Genomic DNA, 22,574 nt, shown 5'->3' on the forward strand with positions numbered 1-22,574 from the left:
GGGAGACATAGGAATGGTCTGCTCTTACCCTCTCCTGAATGGTTGGGAGAGATCTTGGAGTACTCTCCAACAGGTTGGAACCTTTGGGTGGCCTAGCACACTTACTCCTCTCCTGCTTCTTCCTTTACCCACAAATCTGCCCTACACAAAGATGCAATGAGATTAAAACAGAATTCTCTTGGGCCGGAGGTTTAGCTCAGTGTTGCCAGTGCCTGCCTGGCAAGCACAAGGTCCTGAGTTCGATCCTCAGTTCTGGGGCAAAAAAAAAAACAACCCAAAATAAACCCAGTATTCTCTAGTGGTCACGTACCAAATGAATATTTGAAAAAATATTTCAAATTAAAAATTTTTAGAAATTATTGGTTCATAGTACAATTTATTTAAAGTGTATATTCAAAGTATTTATTTAAAAAGCAAAAAGAAACTTTTTCTTGTCAAAATAAATATTTGTGCCATAAACACATGTAGTAAGGGCTATAAAGAAACCAAAAAAAACCCCCACAGTTCTCTTCCTGAGGCTACTTTTATTCTGCTTAGGAATGGAAAGAGTAAAACACTCCTCTCCGAATAGTGCTAGCTTTAGCCACCATAGGTTGAGTCTGACTGAGTAGCCATACAGTACCTCATCCAAACTTCAGTGAAGCTTTCAAGCAAGTGTGAAGACAAGGCACGGACAGCTGCCTTCCGCACAATGCTGAGTGATTGGGAGAGTGGCAGCAACAAGGAAGAGGCAGGGCCATCACTGTTTCATTTCCATGGTGGCTAAAGCTGGCACTGTTCACAACAGTCTAGTTATGGAATCAACCTGGGTGTCCACTGCATGAATAGATGAAGAAAATTTGATAAAATACACAGTGGAGTAATAGCCTGCCTCAAAGAAGAATGAAATCATATAATTTACAGGAAAATGGCTGGAATTGGAGATCATTATATTAAGCCAGACTCAAGACAACTATTGCATGTTTTCTTTCGTATGTAGAATCCAGGGGGTAGAAGACAACATGAAAGTACAAGGGAGCCTATTAGGGAGAGGAAGGGGATCAGGGGAAGGGAGAAGTGAGGTTAGTAGGGAGGGTAGATACAATCAAAGCACATTCTTTGCATTTATGGAAATGGCATGATGAACTCATTACTTTACATAATTAATATGGGCTAATAATTATATACTTGCTGAAAAATAATAACCCTATGGCTTCAAACTTCAGTGGACCTCAGGGGCTGAGATGTGTGTGTCTAACAAGATTTATGTGTTGCTGTGGCTGCTGATCCAGGGACCATACTCAGAGTGTGACAGGTCTGAACCCACAAGGAAAGACTGTTCCTGGGGATTCTCCGGGAACTCCCTCTTTTTGGAGTCAGCCACTTCATACAGGGCTCATTTTTTTGCTTGGGTGAACACCAGAGGAGCCTTTTCCCCATGTGGGCTTTTTCTCTGGTTTCTTAGAGAAATTTTGAAATCGCTGTTCCAGGAAGGGTTCATCTTTCTTCCAGGGACATCTCAAAATCAAGCTATGTGATTTTCCACCTGTTTGTAATTGTTTGGTTAATACAGGTTGAGTATTCCTAATCCAAAATGGTTGAGATCAGAAGTGTTTCAGATTTTGGAGTTTGGAATATTTGCATATAATGTAATGAGTTATCTTGAGTATGGGACCGAAGTCTGAACACAAAACTTCTTTTTGTGTGTTTTTAAAAAATTTATGTTCTACTAGTACATGTTTATAATAAATAATTAATACATTAAGTGTTGGAAGTTGGTATATATACATAGGGCAACTTAGCCATTTTTCTTTCCTCTTCCCTTCCCTTCTTTTATGTTCTGTGTATACTGTGTACACATAACCTGAAGGTAGTCGTATTGTATTTTTAGTGTGTTTACATTTCTGACCACAGCTTAGATCAGGTGTGCTATTTGCGGCATTGTATCTGGGCTTAGAAAGTTTCAGATTTTGGAACATTTTCAATTTCAGCATTTTGGATTAGAGATGTTCAACCTGTAATTCTTACAAATGTAATGAAACCAGTTTTAGAGTCTAGGTTCTTTATGGAAAAGTGTAATTGTTATGAAGAGTTAGAGGAGGTGAGGGCTGGAGAGTTCTTTGTAAACTCACTACCAGTTATGAATGACAGCAGTGCTCAGACTGTTCTGACCACGTCTAGACTCATTAGACTGCCACAGACTGCTTTAGATGCCTTGTGCAGTTCCAGCTCTGTCCTGTTCAGGGTCCAGTATGCAGTGTTTACCTGTAGCACATGTGACTGTATTTGGTAGACAATATATTACTGTTCTCTTGCTGCCCTAGGAAATAACTACGAACTTACCAGCTTAAACAAAACAAATTTATTATGTCAAAATTTTGTAGGTTAGAAGTCTAGGCACAATGAGGAATATCTGGCTCTTTGGTCTGGGTTTCACAAGGCTGAAGTCAAGACAGTAGCAGAGTTGTATTCCTTTAAGAATAAAGGGAGGAAAGATTTTTCAAGCTCTTCCAGGAAGGCAGAATTCAGGTCCCTTTTTCCTTGCTGGCTGTCAGCTAGAGATCAGTCTCAACTTCTCAATGTTGCCTGCATTGCTTTGTTTGTGGTTCCCTTCCCACTTTTTCAAAACAAGCAAGGTATCAAGTCCAGAAGGGTTGAATTCTCACCATTTGACTCTCTTCAATCCTTCTTCCCTTCTGCATCTCTCCCCTGCCTGACTTCTCCTTTTAGGGTTCATGTGATTATATTGGGGATATCTTGGTATTTCAGAATAACCTTCTTGTTGTAAGGTTGGCTAATTGGTAGCTGTTGTGGTTTAGTTCTAAAATGGCCCCCAATGGATTGTACGAGTTGGGTGGATTACTGGGGCACTCTAGCTGGTGTATGACTGGGATGTGGGTCCTGGCCAGAAGGGCAGGTTACTTGAGGTGTGACTTGGAGGTGTGTAGTCTCATCTCTGGCTCCTCCCTTCACTTGCTGCTTCCTGGCCACCAGGATGTGAGCAGTTTCTCTCTAGTCAGGCCTTTCCACCATCTCTTTTCGGTGAGTCTGCCAACCATGGTCTGAAACTTCTGAAACTGAGCTGGAATAAACTTCTCCTTTAAGGTGTAGGTGTTAGGTATTGGATCCCAGTGATGATGAGAAAGTGACTAAGACAGTAACCCCAATTCCGGATTCTGTCTGCAGAGGCCCTTCACAACAGTACTGAGATTTTTATGGTTCAATATTGAAGGGACAAGCAGGAATCTTTAAGAGTGGCATCTTTAGAATTCTTCCTGCCATAGGCAAGATTCAGCTTATCCTGCCATTTTTCCATTGAGGGCCTAATGATTTCACTTATCAAGCCTAGGGTGCCATCCTTACTTACAGCCCTACACTTCTGAGGACCTGTGAGACTTTTATACCTGGGTCAAAAGCCAGAGCATCTCTATGACATTTCTGGTCAGTCCCTTTACCTACTACAGATAACATGAGTCCCACCACTGTAAATAAGTTTCCAGCAGCTATAGTATTAATAAACAAAGTCAGTAATTTAGTGTGAAAGCCATTTCTGACCTGAAGTACTGTATACTAATTAATGTAACCTGTTGGTGGTTGGTGATAAGGACAACTAGCTGACTGACTGGCAGCAGTGTCTCTTGCCTGTGGCCTTTTGATTAAAAGCAAGTTAACTATTCCTGGAATCTGTTCCAGATTAAGACAACTGATTGCCTTTATGCAGCAGATTAAAACTACCCACCATATACTTACATCACACTGTTTATGTGGAGGTGTTTGAAATAAAATTCACTTATATTAGAGACTTTCACCCTCTTGGCTGATACCAAGAGAACTAGGTCATGTCTGTGGGTCTCACTCTTATGCCTGGCATGTGGCAAATGTGCTACAGATATTTATGGAATAAATAAATAGAGTGAATTAATGCATTTCCATACTTTAATATACAAAAACCAATTTAGGCAGAGTGCAGGAACAGCATGATGAATCAAACTGCATTGGAGGAAAATGGAGACATTATTCGTTATTTTGTTATGTGAAGAGTTTATTGCACTCATGATACTATAAGCATGCAGACAGCAAACTGAGATTTGGAAATCATTGTCCACATTTATTTCAGTGCTGCTTTATTGAGGGAAGCAGGGCACTATTTGATGTGCTGCATTCTGCTGGATTGAACAGCTATTATGGAAATGCTGACTGCATCTTTACCTTGCCTTAAGTGTTACAAAAATGAGTGAAGGCTGCCATTTCCCAGTAGACTCCTAAAAAACAAGGTTTTAAATAAATAAAAGGAGGCCTGTTGACAGTGGTGTCAGCTAACTTGCACATTTCATTCCTCATCAGCAGGTGACCTATGTTTTTTCCTTTGGCCTTTTGTTTTTTCTTCCCTACAATTGCAGTCTTAGTTTCCCCAGATCTCCCCTATCTTTGCGTGTATATCTGCAGGGAGAAGTCAGTACACTTCTCTTGCCTGATTCCCTAAGTCAGCACCAGACCCCAGACATTTGGGGGCTGAGGTACTACTGCTTCCTTTTGTCATTCCCTGGAGTAGAGACAGCCAACTCCAGCAGGATTTTAGGTTTTTACTCAGATCCCTTCCTTGTTTCTTGTGGGAAAAACCCAAGCAGTAGATACCATGCTGTGTTTGAAATTGCTCTTCTCTTTGGCTAGGGCTTTCCAACTGAGTCAATTCTTCATCTGGCTCCTCCTTCCCTCAGAATGCATCCTCGCAAGAGGCTGTTGCCCCTTATATCTGTGTCTGCAGGCAGTTCACCAGGTCTCCAGCTCTGCCTTCTGTTGCAGAGAGCCTACTGAGCACGGCAGCCTTGCTTGGGATGAGTTTTACCCTTTATCAGTCCCAAACTGTATGTCTCTCTCTTCTCCCTCCACATTGTGTGTTTTCTTTTGAGGGTACAGAAAGGAAAGGGATCCAACTTTAGAAGCTCTGTGTGGTTGTCTTTCTCTTTAAAAATCCCAAACTGTGATCTCATGTCATGGTTTACCACTTGAAATTGGCTGCTGAGTGACATTTGCTTCAGAGATTTAAAAAAAAAACTCCCTCTTCCAAATCCTTACTCATCTCCTTTTATTTTCCTCATCTTGTGAAATTTCCCAAAGTGAAATGAAAACCTAGACCAGATAAAACTGAAAGGACTCTTTATTGTAAAAGTTCAAGATACCAAAGAATCCCTAAAATGACTGATAAGCCAGAACGTCACTGTTCATAGTCTCTGAATGGTATGAAAAATGTAAGATCTACTTTAAATGCAGTAAGTAGCCTCAGGTATTCTGTGACTCAAATGTTGCATATATTATACATATATATATATATATATATATATATATATATATATATATATGTATATATTTAACTGAAACACTCAGAAATGAAAAGTAACCCCTGCCCTTCTTTCTTTCACTGCCTGGAGATAAAGCCCAGTTTGGTTTATTTCTACCATCCCCCTTTGAAAAATATTCCTTATATGGCAGTTTCTAAGCAGCAGAATAACTGTGTGATTAAAATGTCAAAAAGAGTAAAAAAAAAAACTGGCCGCTGGGAAAAGTATATTTGGAGATTCGCGCAAAGGCAGAATACTGAATAGAGTGAGCGTGCTGCCTTGGAGGTTGCAGAGTAGAATGATGAAGGGCAGATTCTGGATGCTGCCTTCCACGCTAACACCAGGCCCTTCTGTGTGATTCAGGAAGCTGGCAGCAGCTGTTCTTTTGCACAGTGCCCCTCGGCATCTGCAAGTTTATGGCTATTTAACCTCTTCTTGGCACACTTTTTGTTTCTTTGAATTTAAGAGCCTTTGTAATCTGGGCAAGGCTCCCACTACAGACACCAGATCCCACTTTCACCTGACAAGAGAGGGTGTTCAGTGGTGCTTTCTTGGAGGCCTACCCTTGCTATGAAAGCATGGTCCTAGGTCCTAGCCCATAACTCAGATATCAGAATGTGCATTGCAGCAAGATTTTCGGAGGATCCTGTGCACATTCAAGCTGGGAAGCTACTTGATACAGTGCCAGCATAGGTCAGCTATCCAGGAGTGACTGAGATGGGAGGCAGCTGCAGGGAAGCATTGGCTCATACTCATACCTGACAGTCCTATGTTTGAAAGCTTCTTGAGTTGAAACATACCTAGTAGCAGGACTACCATGTTTTCTGGCTACATGCTCTGCAGTATTCCATTCTGATTAATTCAGGAGGGTTAACCTTATAACTCTTGATTTATGTAAAGGAGGGATTATTTTACTTTAAAGTAGCTTGTACTGGGGATGAGGGATATTTTCTTTTAAACAAAAAGCTGTGTGTGGAAAGGTGCTAGGCCTTAGTTTTCCTGGAGGAAATTTGAGGGAGATAGGTTTTCCACTTTTGATCTTTTTGATAAGTGACTGGTTCCTTTTGGGGAATTTTTCCTATGGATGGCACAGCATTGGTAACATTGTGGTTTAGTAGATGGTGGTTTAAGTATGATTGCAGTGAGACCTAGCCAGTATGGCCTCCAGTTGTCCTCACAGGAGCCACATTGGTCAGCTGCCTGCATCAGGGAATCCCTCATCACAATGTGCCTTGTGTACTGGATGCAGTATCACTTTTTCTTTCTGGGTATTTCTCCTTATTTTCTCAGAGATCCTCTTTGAACCTGTTTTAGTCACTGTCTTGCAGGGTAGAGTCCCTCCCTGCTAGGGTCTGTTTGGAGAATTCCTCATTTGTTATGTATGTATAAGGTGCTAAAAAGCTGATGGAAAAGTGTGTGGAAGGCAGGCTGTGCTAGAGAGTGTGATTGTCAGTGTCTGCCATTTCTTTGGGGTGCGATCTCCGACTGTGACTACAGACACCTGTTTTCTCTTGCTGAGTTTCCCCAGAGAGGAATCGTCCATGTTTTCCCGCCTTGGTCTACAATGTGGCTCCAGAGTCCACAAAGCTGAGTGGGGCTGGGGGATGCATGCCTCTTGAGCCTGCCATTCTGTACATGGAGGTTTTCTTAATCCTAGTTTTTCAGTTTAGCTCTTGAATCTTCATGGTTGTAGAATTCAGCCTTTCCAGAGAATAATCTCAGCCTCCAGGTTGAGGGAGGGAATAGTTCTGGCTTGGAATGAGATTCTGGGGGGTTTTCCTTTAAATAGATTCTAACTCATCCTGCTGTTTGGGCCCTCACCTGGCCCTGCCTGCAGAGCCGTCTGGTAGCTGTGGGACTCTGTGGCCTGGATCCACCCTCATCTCGCATCCAGCTTGCTGCTTCTTGGCAGTCTGTTTCCCACTTTGAGAAGTCTGATTTTTGCCTGTGGTTCTCCCCTTTCCCGTCAGTCTCTCTTTAATCCATTTACTGCAATTTTAATAGTGTTTCAGAAGGGAGCGGAGGCAGATGAGCGTTCATCTGCTCTGTTTAATATAAAGTGCACACAGATTCTCTAATGAGCAATTGGGGGGCAGAATAAAACCTCTATGGCTATAAATTTATCTTGTTTTACAGTGTTTGAGGTTCAGCTGTTCATGAAAAGCAATTTAAATAAAAGGGTCCTGTTGGAAAGTCACTTCATAATATTTCAACTCCTAGTAAAAGAGGAGGTCAGAGACAAGTAGGATGAATAAAAGATTTGTGTCTATACAGCTGAGGTTTGTGGACAACTGGGTAATGGTTCCAGTGACTTGGTATTTTGGTTTTTTTGACAGTGTAATATAGTCTAGGCTGTCCTTGAACTTATTATGTAGCCCAGGCTGGGCTTGATTTTTTGATCCTTCTGCCTCAGCCTCCTGAGTGCTAGGTTTACAGGCATTCTGTATCATGCCTGGTTTCTCTGGCCTTTTTCTAGAATTGTACGCTTAATCTAGATTTTCTGGTATTATGTGTGCCAACTGGTGGTTTAGTGCATGGACTTCAAAACTGTATAGACCAGAGTTTGAATTCATTTTTACTTTTCCATGTGTGGGCTTTGAGCAAATTACTGAACTTGTTTGAACCTCAGTTTCTTGACCTAAAAATGGAGGAAATTGTGCTTTTCTCCCAAAGTTATTAGGATTGAGTGAATTGATGTGAGTGCTTAGCCTTGTTTGAACGCTGAATATATGTTTTATTTACTTTGAGATACTCTAGATCACTTTCGGGTCAGGCATTATTGTTTGCTCTGCCTGGGAACCAGACTGGCCTGTTCTCTGCACTTGAGGATTTTAACTGTAGGAGACTCATTTGCTTATTTTTTACTCTGGGACATAATAAGGGTTAATTAGGGGGAGATGAGGAGGGAGGGTAGTGTTTAATCTTACATCTCTCTAACTCCTGAGTCTGTTCTTAACATCCTGACTCCTTGGTGTTGAGCATTTCTTACAGTTAGCACTTGCTTCAGCGTGGGACCATTATAGACAATTAAATAGATGGGGGGAACCTTCTGAAGGCTCGGGGTGACATTGGAATCCATGTCCTTCTGATTTGTAACAACTATTGATGCTCAAAATAGCCCATGTTTTAACAAAATATCGACTATGATAGAATAATTTGAAGAATGTAATGGGTAGGTAGATTGGGTGCCTAGAAATAGATCTTAGATTTGCCCTTATTGGACCATGAAGAATCAACGGTAAGCAGCACCAGTGTCTCTTGAGCACTGGGTATGGCTGCTGGTTGCAGGAGCTACAAATCATCAGAAAGTAATAATTCAAGGGCTTTACCTCTCTGTGTCCTTTAAATGGAAGAGACCAGAGAGGGAAAAGATACTAGTGATCCATTTTACCTTAGGGAGTTGGTGAGAAACCAAAAGCATACATAGCAACTTATATTGTCCAGTTATGTTTCTGTCAGTCTTGCTCAGGCCTCCTTCTTAGTTCTTGACTTCCACAGAAGATGCTAGAACCCTTCCTCAGGTGTATTTAGGATATATCTATGTTTTAGATAAAATCTGGGTCCTGTTGAATAGCCTCTATTCTCCATTTAGACTGTGTGCATATTTCCCTCCTACCCTTTTAATTTCATTAACCTTTAAAATTTTTTTCTTTTCAGACAGGACTAAATAATAAAGACAGCCATGTGATTAAATATTACATTAGTAATTTTAAAATTATGGTTTCTAAAGTTGAAAATAACATCCTTATTTATAAAGAGGCCTCTTTGATAAATAAGGATGTTATTTTAAAATGCAGTACATTATTGCTGGCTGAGAATTGGATTATTTTTCTAGTAGTGTAGATACTTTTACAGGAAACCTTTAGATGGCAGCATCTCTCACCATAAACCATATTTTGAACAAAACTTCTGAGATGTATAAGATGTTGCTCAGAGTCTCCCTGTATCATCCCTTCACTGTGTGAGGGTGGAGGTGTGCGGTCTCAGCACAGGCAGGGCAGTGGCACAGGGCTGTGTAGGGGCAGTCATAGACCCCAGCTTGGAGCTCTTTCCACCATCCCTTCTCTTACTGATGCAAAATGTTTCTGTCTCTGTGGCCTTGTTCAAAATCCAGGCAATAACCATTATGGAATTCAGTATAGAGATTCCTCAAAAAACTAAAAATAGAAATTCTAGTCAACCCAGCTGTAGCCCTTCTACAGGTTAAACACATCATATTACAGTGATATATGCATACCCGTGTTTATAGTAGCACAATTCATAATAGGTAAATCTTGGAAGAAGCCTGTATGTCCACCAACAGATGAATGGATAAAGACAATGTGATACTTATATACAGTGCAATACTGTGCCATAAAGAAGGTTAAACTTGAATCATTTGGAGGAAAATGGATGCACCTTGAGACCATAATGTTAAGTGAAATAAATCAGACTCACAAGCTTAAATATCACATGATTTATCTTATATGAGAAAACAAAAATATAAATAAAGAGCAAAATAATAGTTAATAAAAAATAGGGAGGTAGGACTTTTGCAAAAGGGAAGGGGAGATGAAAAGTTGGAGGGAGAGGAAGGGAAAGGGATGAAAAAGAATTAAGATGTGTTATGTACACATACCACCTCTCCACAAGGAATGTAATCATTATATACTACAAACATGTATTAATAAAAAAATAAAAACTGAAGAAAAATCATTTGCACACACACAAAAAGGCAACCATGGAAAATATGAGGCAACTGGGTGATTCTAGAGCAAAATGAAATGATATTTGGAGTGAGCAGAGAGGCTGGATAGTCTGTTTCTTTAAAAAACTGCTTTTTAAAGATATAATTCACATCCCACGAAATTCACCCACTTAGTGTATGGTACAGGAGTTTTTAGGATGTTTACAAAGGATCACTGCAATCTAATTTTAGAACATTTCCTTTCTCCCAAAAGAATTTCCTTAGTCATCACCCCACAATCCTGCATATCTTCAGCCCTTGGCAATTACTCATACCTTTCACATCTGTAGGTTTGCCTATTCTTGATGTTACATATGACTGGAATGATACAGTATGTGGTCTTTTGTGACCGACTGGCTTCTTTCACTTAGCATAGTGCTTTCAAGTTTCATTCATGTTGTAGTATGAATTAGTGTTTCATTCCTTTTTCTTTCCCAGCAATAATTCAGTATATGGCTACACCACATTTGTTTCATCGGTTGATGGGACTTTGGCTATTATAAGTAATATGATCATGAAAGTATGTGTCCAAATACATATTTATATAGACATACATTCACATAGAAGTGGAATTGCTGGGCCATGTGGTAACTGTGTATTTTAACCTTTCAGTCAACTTACTGTTAATCTGTTTTCCCAAGTGGCTATACCATTGCCTATTCCCAGCAGCAAATGAGGTTCCATCCAGTCTTATAAGAATTTTAGATATTCTGATGACAACTTGGGGTTAGGGGAGGGAGATAAGACCATCTCTCTTGTGTCCTTGAGTCTCATGCTGCATTGGCTGCCGTGCTGCTTTGAAGGCAGCTATTTCAGCTGCCAAGAAAGCAGCAGTCATCCTCTGGGCCCCACAATTACCCTGCGTCATCAGCTCGATAAGATGCCAGTATTCAATGGCTGCTTAGAGTTTGTAGATATTACAGGCTGGCTGTTTAATCCTTGACTCCTGACTTTGAAAGTATTAACCAACCAAATCATCTTTATCCCAGTTAGAGGAAAATGATATTTAAAGAAAAAGAAAACCTCCACCACAAGCTGTCCAGATTTGAATACATCAAAGTCACCTACTTGAAACGCAGTGAAGACAGCTGTAGAGACTTCCTAGCAGAAGAGCAGCTTCTGTTTTTGTCAGAGTTTATGTTCTCCAAACTGAGCTTACCCTTTTCTTGTTTGGCACCCCAGCCTGGACATTCTGTGTCTGCCCTGAGGTTCACTCTCGTGTGTGTGTGTGTGTGTGTGTAAGTGTAAGGGTGGGAAGGGGCCGGCTCTTTAGGTGTATTTGGATCCTGGTAAAGACACACACTATACATTCTGAAGCTTTATTTGCATCTGGAAAAAAATTAGCCACACTCAGATTTTTCCCACTGCAGGTCCCATCAGGAAGCCCAAGTATGTGGAAAGCCCCAGGGTGCCTGGAGATGCAGTTATAATCCCGTTCAGAGAAGTGTCCAAGCCCACAGAGTCCAGTGAGAATGGTAAGAATATGTTTTCAGTGATTTCTCCTTCCTGCCCTAAAGATTGTATAGAAAGGCACTCGGTATTTCTGAGTGAAACTTGAATGTCTTTGCAGGAATGCTTTGCTGAACTAAATAAATGTATTTGAGAGGTTTTACCCTCTCTGGGCAGTTTACAGAGATTTGTTTAGCTAATGTAAATTCTTGGAATTACATACATAGGTTAGGAACAGTTGAGTGGGTTTATATACATTGTTTAAGGATTGGGCCTTGCTTCCTCTGAATTCTGACCTACCTGGGCTTTGGGGGACATGGAAAATCAACTAAGAACCTTCAAGATTATGTTTCATTTTCAATATTTTACCAGTTCAGAATACTCAACAGGCATTGGCTTTTGAAACTTTAACTAGACAAAGCTTGTAAGAGCTAGGTTTCTTAAAAGCATTTGGTAACTTTTGAAAGAATTTTTTGTTTTCAACATCTAGTTTTTCTTTAGGCATTATTGAAGTACAGTCCAAAAAAAAAAATTGACAGAAAAGTTTTTGTTAAGACACTTTATATTTTATTTTGTTGGAGTTTTTTTGGGGGGAGAGGGGTGTCTAAATCTGTATGTAAGTATAGCACACATTATGAACTTAATCATATTTAGTAGATCCAGTGATAGTTCTTTATTTTATTTTATTTTTTTGGTACCAGGGATCAAACTTAGGATCTTGCACTTACGAGGCAGGTGGCAGAACCACTGAGCTAAATCCCTGGCCCAATAGTTCTTTATTTTTTAAAAAATCAATTCAAGAGTTACTTGTTTGTTCTTTTCTGGGGAGTGCCCAGCCCACAACTCTATGGCCTTAGTTTGCGTGGTTTGAATTTACACCATTTTCCTGACTCAAAACAATGATAAATATCTTAGCCTATGCATAAAAGCCCATTTTGCCCTCACTATGGACACATGTTTAAAAAAAACTTAAGAAATAGGCCAGGGATTTAGCTCAGTGGTTTTGCCGCCTACTATGCAAGTGCAAGGACTGGAGTTCGATCCCTGGTACCAAAAAAAAAGAAAAGAAAGAAAACTAATCCATGATTCCACTTTGGAATTTGACTCATTGGTGGTGGTGGGAACACCCCCTTTATGTTATAACTATCATGTATGCATTTTGTATTTCTGGCGTTGTGTAACAGAAAGTAGGACATAGTATGACAGTGGAGTGGTGGTTAAAATACCACCAAAATTAACTTGACAGAGGGAATTAGCAGAAATCAGGAAGCTTGGAATGCATAGAGCAGGAGGTAATATGGGGCATGCAGGGTAGGCAAGAGGTTCCAGTACTTGTGTCCTGACATGAGCAAGTCTACTTTATCCTTTCTGGCCAGGTACCCAGTTGTTGTGATTGAAGAGATTAGGTTTTGGGCTGAGGGAGCCATATGGCACTGGGTGTATATGGTAAAGGTGGAGAGTCTCTTATAGTATCCAGTTAGGACAGCTGTTAACTGATACAAGAGCTCTTGGTTGGTAATTCATGAGTACAAGTGTCCTGTATTTCATTTCTGTTCTGTATGTTGAAGTGAAAACAAAATCTGCCTTTGAAGTATCAGTTACTGAATTTACCAAGCTGTCTGCACATCTTAGATTAAGCTTGCCACCCCTCAACCTCATCCTCTTCCCCTCTTTGTCATCCTGTCTGATTATGCTCCTGGAGCTTTACTTGGTCTAGACACCACTGTGTCACCTCTTCTTATGGTTGTGAGGATTGGATTGTTGGAATTACATATAGGGATATCTTGATGTGACAGGGGAAAGATTTAGGATTTTTATTGGGCTAAGAAAAGAGGTTATAAATAGTGCCCACAGTCAACTTTTCTCACCTTGCCCAAGGCAGAATTGGCCACCTTTCTTGGCAAGAGGAGACGTACTTGTGCTTGGTTGTGGGCCAAGCTAAATTCAAGGGCAGCCATTGGTCTTTCTGGAGAGGCCAAAATTTGCATGTGTGCTTACTCTGAATATCTGAGCTCTCTGATCTGGCTTCATCTGGCTCCGTGGGGAACAAAATTACAACTCATGGACTTTGAAAACAGGACCAGAGAATTCCATCTTTGCTAAAATTAAGAAGCAGGGTACTTTTCACTTTTTTAAAGGTGTAAGTTGGGGTGTGGTTTCTGGGCACACAGATCTGTGTGAAGAGATCTGTGATTTTGGTTCTGGTCCCAGCAGGGTTGTCTTTGGTTAGGGGGTGGGTGGTTGCCTAACAGAATTGAACTCAACATTAGCAAAGTGTGATGTGTTTCATAATCCTCATGGAATCTTTTAAATTTCAATAGAATTAATTAAGTCTGCCATATTAAAGTGTAAATTTTGTGTCTGGGTCATTGAACCCAAAGGAGAAGCTTAAGCTAAATAAAGTTACTTGAGTTTGAACATTATCTAGGCATGTGTAGATGCATGATGGGCCAATATTAATCTCTGAGGTTTGATGTTGGCATCATCACTAAAGTTTCACTTTAAAGTTTGGTCTTCTGCTTTCCCTACTTCCTTTGGGCATTCTTACTAGTCTCTGAATACTTTTGGGTGCTGTAGTCATAACAAGTCTGTATTCACTCACTAACAGTATCTATTGAAAACAGCTCCTTGTGAAATGCCTTTGAAATTTCATGTACACTCATGAAATATCAACATATTCCTAAATGTTTAAATACTCTTTCCAGACCACACGGCCTCATTTTTCATTTGATGGCTCCATGAAGCTCCATCAATTCTTGATTTTTAGCTTTCTTTTTTAATAATTTGTAAATAATTCTGTTGTTGTGTAACTTGCCTTTTTTAGCCATCTGGGAAGTGGGTTGAAACTGATGAACTTTTTTTTTTTTTTGATAAGAAAACTTGTTTTATTAAAGTTTGCTCTCACCTGGAAACATCTTTAGGAAGAAAAATTCTACCATTTTCAGTATTTTGAAATATTTTGAAACACAGCAATTTTCTTCTCTGTTTCCCCCAAAGTGATGTAATGAAGTTCTCAAACTCAGTGCAAACCTTAGTAAGCTGTGTGTCACATAGAATAGAGGCTTCATAAATAAGCTTTCAATTGTTAAGCCAATCCTCTGTTTTGGGGTGGTATCATTTACCCTCCAAAGCCCATGCCTGTGCCTTACAAGGAAAGAAAACCGAGACCAATTAGAGGGGATTATTAAATTATAATAGGACTCCCACCTCTTTTTTTTTGTATTAGAGACAGCCATAATTCATTTCACTTTGCTTTAATATATCATTAGCTACTTGAGCAAGCTTTGATGTGGAGCGGTGAGAAAGTCTCATGAGTCATTGCTTAATGTAGATCAATCTCAAAATATGGTGAAACTGTTTTTCTGGCAGTCTGGTTAGCAAATAAAACTAACACATTTGAAGCAACAGAATAGATGAAAAGCTTACTGGGAAGAGGGTGGTCTCTTTTAGATAAATGTTTAAATAAATATTTTTTGATGTCTTAGGTTTTTGTTTACTATTTGAGACATTCAAAGAGAAGTACAGAATTAAGGAGATGTAAAGAATAATGGTACCTATCTTTCCACTACCTAGTCTAAGAAATAAAATGTAGTTGTATTTCCCCTTGATCTTGCTTTGTCTTTAAATTTCAGTTTCTTAAAATGGTGATGTACCATTCAACTAATGATTTAAGATTTAGTCAGGTGGGAGTGTAGAAATGAGCATGCCTGGCATGTGTCCAGTGGAAGAAAAACTAGAGGTAGTGAATCCATTTGTCCTACATTTCCTTCAAGTATCAACTAAATTCCTAAGCTGTGAAAAGTGCTAGATGGTACTTGAGACCAGATATCAAGCATAGGTGCCTGATAAGGGATTAAAGACCAGAATATAAAGTGATTGTAATTGAAAGGAGGAGGTAATGTGGACTAATCCAAGTTGTGAGATGAGTCAGGAGTTCAGCAGGTACAGATTCTGAATGTGGGAAAGCCTTAATTGATGCTGTGCCTTAAGATTTACCAGGTGTCTTAGTCCATTTTAGGCTGCTCTAATAAAAATACCATAAGCCAAGTGGTTTATAAACAACAGAAATTGAGTCCTTACATTTTGGGAGGCTGAAATCAAGGTACCAGTATATTCTTGGTTCACAGAGAGCTGTCTTTTCCCTATCACCTCACAGTGTGGAAAGGAACAACAAACTCTAGTGTCTATGCTTTCATGACCTAATCACCTTCTAAAGGTCCTACCTTCTAATCCATCACCTTGGGAATTAGGATTTTATCAAGGAACTTGGGGGATAGGGAATACACCCAGACATTTAGACCAAATCATATGATGATAGAGTATGGAAGAGGGGCAGGAGGAAACTAGAATCATAGAGGGTGAGGCAAAAGCAATTTCATTAGTTACATGAAAAAGTAAAGTCTCAAATTAGAGTCAGGGAAGAAGGGATGATGAATGGGAAGATTATTGAGAGTACAAGGACCTGGGAGCCTCCATAAGAGAGAAAGATGACAGCTTCAAGTCTGTGAGGCTGTTGAGAGGACCTGAAGGAGAGGGAATGGGTGTTGTTGTTTGAGTTCAGTTTTCAAGCATGTGGCCTGAAAGTGCTGGTAGAACATCTAGGCAGTTGGAAAATCCAACTGGGCCTAAAGAAAGAGCTGAGTGTAAACTGAGCAGCCATTTGCTTAAAGGTAAGATGATAGGGTAAGATACACTAGGGGAAAAGATTTAGTCTTTTTTTTTTTGGTACCGGGGATCGAACTCGGGTTCTTGCGCTTGCGCAGCAGGCAGCGAAACCACTGAGCTAAATCCCTGGCCCCCATATTTAGTCTTTTTTGAGAGATGAACACCAAGAAACTTTGGTATTTTACTTATGATCTGTGAATAAAAGATGAATGAAACACTGGCAAGAGGGTAGAAGCAGAAACCCTTGAGACCACAGAGTCCTAATAGCCATGAATTTTCCCTCTGTTTCTGTTGCTGTTTTATCCCTTGTGGAAGAGTTTGCAAGGTCAGAAATCTACAGGAAAATCAAAAGAGGAGGTGTGCTATTTGTTTTTAAAAAAGAGAAGAAAAATTAATAGTGTTTAGTTAGGGCTAAAGAGTGTTTAAAAAAATGAAGAAAAATTACAGTAGTAGGAGTAGCAGTAGGAGAATAGTAAAAGTGAGTGAAGTTTTAGGTAAGTGATGAGGAAATGGAATTGGTAAGAATAGGTACCCTCTTTAAAACCCAAGAAATGAAGCAGATAAGAAAACATGAGGGACCGCTCACTAGGAATAGTGTGTGTAGCTATCGTGTTTTGTTTTGTTTTTAAAGAAAAGGGATTTCCTCTAACACAATTGTAGGCTTAATGCAGAAGTTCTTAAAACATGAGTTGTGAATTTCTAAGGTGTCCTTCACTCTTTCAGGGATTTGTAAGGTCATAACTTTTTACATTTCTGTTTCTTTTTGCAGTCCCGGGGATTGAACCCAAGGCCTTATTCATGCTAGGCAAGTGTGCTACTTCTGAACCACTTCCCCAGCCCTTTTGATTTTATTTTGAAACAGGGTCTCTGAATTCCTCAGGCTGTCTTCAAACTTATGACCCTCCTGCCTCAGTCCCTGAACAACTAGGCTTGTTTGTCTCTTCTTTTTTTTTTGTCTTTTATGATTTGTACTTTGAGTAAGATTTTGTCCATTTTTTTCAGATCATGATACACAATATATTATTGTTATCCTCTATTTTGTTAATGAAATTTTATTTTTATAGGGAAGTAAGAAGAATGTTTTAAAATATTTTTTGTTCATTAATATCTACTTGTGTTAGATTAAAATAAAAAATAAAATACTCCAAATCAATGGTCAGTAAAACTTCTGATACCTGCTTTTCAAGGCAAGGCACCTATTAACACTAGTAGTCATAGTATTCTTCTCTGCCATATACTTGCGTCAGAAAAACAATTCACCAAAGAATGTCCTTGACAAAGCACTACAAATAATGAATGTTATTAAATGCTGACCCTTGAATACCTACCTTTTTAATATTCTGTGTGATGAAGTGGGAAGTCCACATGAAGTACTTCTGCTGCGTGCTGAAGTATAATGGCTGTGTTGCGGCAAAGCAACTGTGTGATTGTTTGAATTCCAAGCTGAAACAGCCCCTCGTTAAATGAAACATCATTTTTCTTTGAAATAATAACTGACAAACTATGGTTATTCAGAAGTGGGTATTTGTCACACATTTTCTTCAAAAGGCATGAAATGAACCTGTCACTTCAATTAAAAAAACAAAACCTCACAAAATTAGTTGTCAATGCTAAAACTTGACCTTTTAAATTAAAATTAGGTTTTTGGGAAATTACATCTGTCACATTGAGCTTGGTGGCTTCCCAATATTTTTAAGTTAAGATCCGCAGTAATATTAATGAATGTGATATTTTGATGTTGTGTGATAAATATGTCAGCATTTTCAAGACCTGCAAAACCAACAGTTTCCAACTGACCCAGTAAATGATGTTAAAAAATCTTGCATATGTAAACTATCCATTTAAAACGTAAAACAGGCTGAGGGTGTAGCTCAGTGGCAGAGTACTTGCATATTTAGCATGGGCAAAGCCATAGGTATAATCTTTGGCACCAAAAAACCCCATAAAACAAGACTATTGGATTTTACTATAGCAGAGTATGAAAAGTTCATTGATGTGTGTCCAGAGTCAACATTGGAACTCTCCTTTAGGAAGTTGTTCTTTGTTAAGTTTTTTTTTTTTTTCCCTGGGTGAGGGGTAACCAGAGATTGAACTCAGGACCTTGGTGCTTGCAAGGCAGGCGCCAGAACTACTGAGCTAAATCCCCGGCCCTCTTTGTTAAGTTTTATGAGGTGTCAAAGAATATCTGTAATTAGCTAGAACAACTCCTCTGTTTCCCAATTACGAATCTCTTAGGCTGCAGTCTGAATCACTTGATTGAACCAAAAGCATATAGTATGTGGCTGGGACTGTAGCTAAGGGGTGGAGTGAATGTGAAGCCCCAGAGTTCAATCCTCAGGGTCAGTCAGTCAACCAACAAATTTAGTTGTTAAGATAAGTAATGAGTTTTTATTTTAAAATGAATTAACATACATTATGAATTCTTAGTTTTAATTTCTAGTGTGATAAATACCAAGAGACATAATCCTCAAAAGCCAAAGCTCATTGGAATCCTCACTAATTTTTGAGAGTAAGTCCTGAGGCCAAAATATTTGAAAATTTACTAGCTCAGGGTGGAGTGGGGGCCAGGGGGGTTGGACAGAGAAGACAATAAAAACAGAGATGAGAAAACTGATCCACAGTCTGAAAGCTACCTAGATTTGAGGGAATAGGGTCTTATAGCTAAGTACCAATACAACTGAAGAGAATAAGGCTAATTAAGTACTTGAAAGAAGGAATGATAAAGTTTGGCGACAATTTCAATATGGGGTAAATGAGATGAAAAGTTTTAAAACTTGTGTAACATGTTTTAGTGTTGCAGCCTAGAAACAAATTATTAACAACAACAGCAGGTTCATTAATTGATGGTCCATTCTAAATACTGGTTTTGGACATCTGGGGTCTGGGGGAGTTGGTGATGGCTCAGGAGAAGGAGCCACCAGAAAGAAGCAGGAAAAGGCTCCTAATTAGAAGTCGAGGATGACAAGAGGTTAAGCAAGAGGCAGATCATGGATAGGCAGAGACTAGGATTAGGGGAAGGGGGTCAATGTCAAGTTCATGGCCTGTCTCTTTTAACAGACTTTATTTCCAAGTGCCATCTTGGAAACTTGGTATTAAGTCAGTTGTTGAAGGTCCCATAGCTAGTGAATGGCTGATGTCGATGAAGCCCAGTACTCTGTAGAATGCAAGGAGGGTAAGAGTAGGGAAGAGGCTCTCTTTATGGAATGCTCTTACCCTGCAGTTGTAACAGAGTCTAACTTTATGAAGAAGGAATGATCTGGGTGCAGTGGCACACATCTGTAATCCCAGCACTCTAGGAACCTGAGGCAGGAGGATTGTGAGCTTGAGCCTAACCTGGGCAGTTTTGCAACTTAGAGAGGCCCTATCTCAAAAATAAAAATAAATTGGTACAGCCCTCCCCAAAGGAATGATTAAATGGGAAGTAGAGCAGTGCATACAGGCTAAATTGAGGCCTTGGGAATCCACAAGAGGAGGGAATTTGTTGGCTAGGAATGTAGTTCAGTGGTAGAGCATAGGTATGCCTGGCATACGGGAGACCCTGGGTTTAATCCACAGCACTACTTACCACATATACAAGAACATGCATGCACATACAAAAAGAGAATTTGTAGTTTTTGAATAATGAGTCCATAAAAATCTATTTGGGCCATAGTAATTATAAACAGCTATATTTTTAGGTAAGAGACATATAAGCATATTTGAAAATACATATGAACTTATAAAGCCAGAAAATGAAATAACAGTGAGGAAGTATGGGCATTTAGTGTTAAAGCTGGTAGAGGTAATAACCACCTTTTCTAGCATCTTGTGGTTCTTTGGGTGTTTCTTCTGTATTACTTGCAACCTCTATGGGAAGTGGATGTGGCCACTTCACTGATGAGGAGCTTGAGGTTCAGAGTCTTAGCAGTGTAAGACTGGCCCAGAACTGCTTTAGCATGGAGAGCATCCTGTCTTCTGAGGTGGTAGAGGAGGACTATGAAAAGCACTGATTCTTTGAATATAATGGCAACAGTTGGGAAGCCAGTCAGTTCCTGGGTGGCTGTTTGGTGTTTGTGGCCCATTGTCCAGCAGGGTCTGTAGTGCGAAAGAGGCAGGCAGGAAGTGACCCGAGAACTTGCCTTTACCTTTATGCATGGGTGAGCCTTCCACCATGGTGTGATATGGAGGAACCCATGAACATGTTATTGGGATTACTACTGGAGTCCCAGGGAGAACAAGGCCAGTTACTCTTAGCTCCAAACACAGCTACTACAAATCCTTTGGCTATTTAAATCTATGAGATAAGAAAGACCTATCTCCAGTTATATTATCCCTCAGATATTGGGTAAAGCTTGCCCCTTGTTGATGAATAATTTAATATTAACCACACATGTGAAAATAGACTACATTTTGAGTGTCCCAGTAGAATTTTGTTCAGAGATTATTTTGCAGTAATAATTCCCATAAAGGAGATCACCTAGTTGTTCAAAGCACAGTGTTTGGTGAACAACTGTGGAAGTAGAAATGTATTTCCATTTCATAGTGGTTTGTACCCATTCATGTGAGTTCCAGGCAACTCATCTCTCCCAGAATGATGCTACCATTCTTCTCCCAGAGGTCCTTCTGCCAGAATGGAAAGTTCAGTGGCAAAAGGCTCTGTGCATGAGGGAAGGAGAAACACAGATGACTTGATATAGACTAAGGAACTCCGACGGAACAGAACTTTTTAAGGAGAAGGTCATTAGGATGATATTTTAGAAGAAAGAATAATGTGAAAAGACAGTTGGGCTGGACATGGTGGCACAAACCTGTAATCCCAGCATGGGGAGGCTGAGGCAGGAGGATGAAGGCAAGTTTGACGCCATTCTACACTACATAGTGAGTTCAAGGCCAGCCTGAACTACATAGTGAGACCCTGTCTCCAGACACCCCCCCCCCGCCTCCCGCCAGAAAAAAGACACTTGGGTGTCTCTCCAGCTCACCCACTAAGCCTACCACTGCTCCATAACTCATCTGAAGGGGGGAGTGTTTGAATAACTAATTGTTTTTAGTTGTTTTTTTTTCAATGAAAAGCTAGGTATGCCTGTATATGCAGGCACAATGTGGAGGTGGCAGTGTGTCTGCTAGGGTGGTGATGTCCTTCTCCTGCATGTGGGAACTCCCAGCATCCTGAGCTTTCAAGGGAGTCCCAAGTATGCCATAAGCTTTGGCCTTGTTTGATGTCCAGTACATTTTGTGGCAGCCAAGCCTGTGCAGCTGCACTTGCCTTCCCAGCACCTGCCAACTGGGAGTAATTTCTGGCCCTTTCCCCAGAGTGTTTCAGGTTGAACTAGAAGCCAGACTTTCTGGGGCACAGTCACAATTGGGTAGCAGTGTGGAGATTGTTTCGACAGGAAAGGGAGGTGTGGAATAGAGAAACTCCAGAGATCTGCTCCCTCACCCACTTCTTCCCCTTTCCCTCTGGTTCATGTGCCCTTCCCTCTGGTCCAGCTGCCTCCTAAGATAAAGCAGCTGCCCTGCCTGAGCCTTAGGGCAGGGGAGGGCCGAGGGATGGAGGGAGGGAGGGACTGATCCAGTTCAGAATGGCTCAGCCCTTGGGTGTGCCTGGGTTATGTTGATTGTTTTGGTGCCTGCCTTCCTTTCCCAGGTGCCCATCTACTTGAGAATCTAACCATTGTTTTTAAAGTCTCTGGTGGGAAGGGACCTTCAATGGAGCAGTACTAGGGGTGTGGTCCACCAGCCCTGGGGTGGCTCCTTTACCCTCTGCTGGCACAGGGCCCTGATCCTTCTGAGTTTAACTCAGATGATCCAAAAACACCAGGCTCTCTTGATCCAGAATAATGAAGGAAGCCTCAATTACCTTATTACTGTAGTTTTCTAGAGTAACTAAAAATATCCAAACTGGAACCAACAGCAAGCATGAGAGATTCTGAGAGCAAGCCAGTGGTGGCTGCCTTTCTTTTCTGAAGATACTGCCCGTCTGGTTTGCCTTGTAGCTGCCATTCTGGTACATGACTTAGCAAAATTGATGTATGTGAATGAAGGTAATCCAGATGATCTTCTCCAAAGCTCTGCTTAATTTGATTTTTGCAGTTCTTACAAAAGGCAAAGTTAACATTGAGCTTTGCTGGTGATGCTGTAGCTCAGTGGTAACATCATTTTATTTTTTTAAGGTCTCTGCCCATTATCTGTAGATTTCTATATCTAGAGAAACCAGGTTCATTTATGTATGGGTCTAGGTGTCTAGACAATTAACAGAAACCAGCAGTATTTTAGGTTGTATATTGTTCTTAAGTTCCAGTTTTTATAAGCATAGTTTACTTTGTATATTATTTCTTCTTGACAATGCTGATTTAATTGTAACAGGGGTGTTGGAATGATGTTTATATTTTATTTGGTAACTGTAATTAAGTATCCTTAGGCTTTTGGGTATAAGG

General features: G+C 40.2%; 1 protein-coding gene across 12 annotated transcripts in view; it reads left to right on the forward strand.

Annotated features, from left to right (window-relative positions):
* Tanc1 (tetratricopeptide repeat, ankyrin repeat and coiled-coil containing 1) overlaps positions 1-22,574 on the forward strand; it is a 250,878-nt gene that overhangs the window by 156,799 nt on the left and 71,505 nt on the right. For 10 of the 12 annotated variants that reach the window (XM_004835897.3, XM_021265939.2, XM_087199193.1 and 7 more), the window contains one exon: positions 11,415-11,519. The exons of the other annotated variants lie outside the window; for them this stretch is intronic. In XM_004835897.3, coding sequence (XP_004835954.3) covers positions 11,415-11,519 — 105 coding nt within the window. The remainder of the gene's footprint in view (positions 1-11,414; positions 11,520-22,574) is intronic. 12 annotated transcript variants of the gene reach the window in all.

The sequence above is a fragment of the Heterocephalus glaber genome, unplaced genomic scaffold (genome assembly GCF_053883595.1).
Source record: "Heterocephalus glaber isolate CG9 unplaced genomic scaffold, H.glaber_assembly_v1.0 deba00000347, whole genome shotgun sequence".
In the NCBI taxonomy this organism is placed as follows: Eukaryota; Metazoa; Chordata; class Mammalia; order Rodentia; family Bathyergidae; genus Heterocephalus; species Heterocephalus glaber.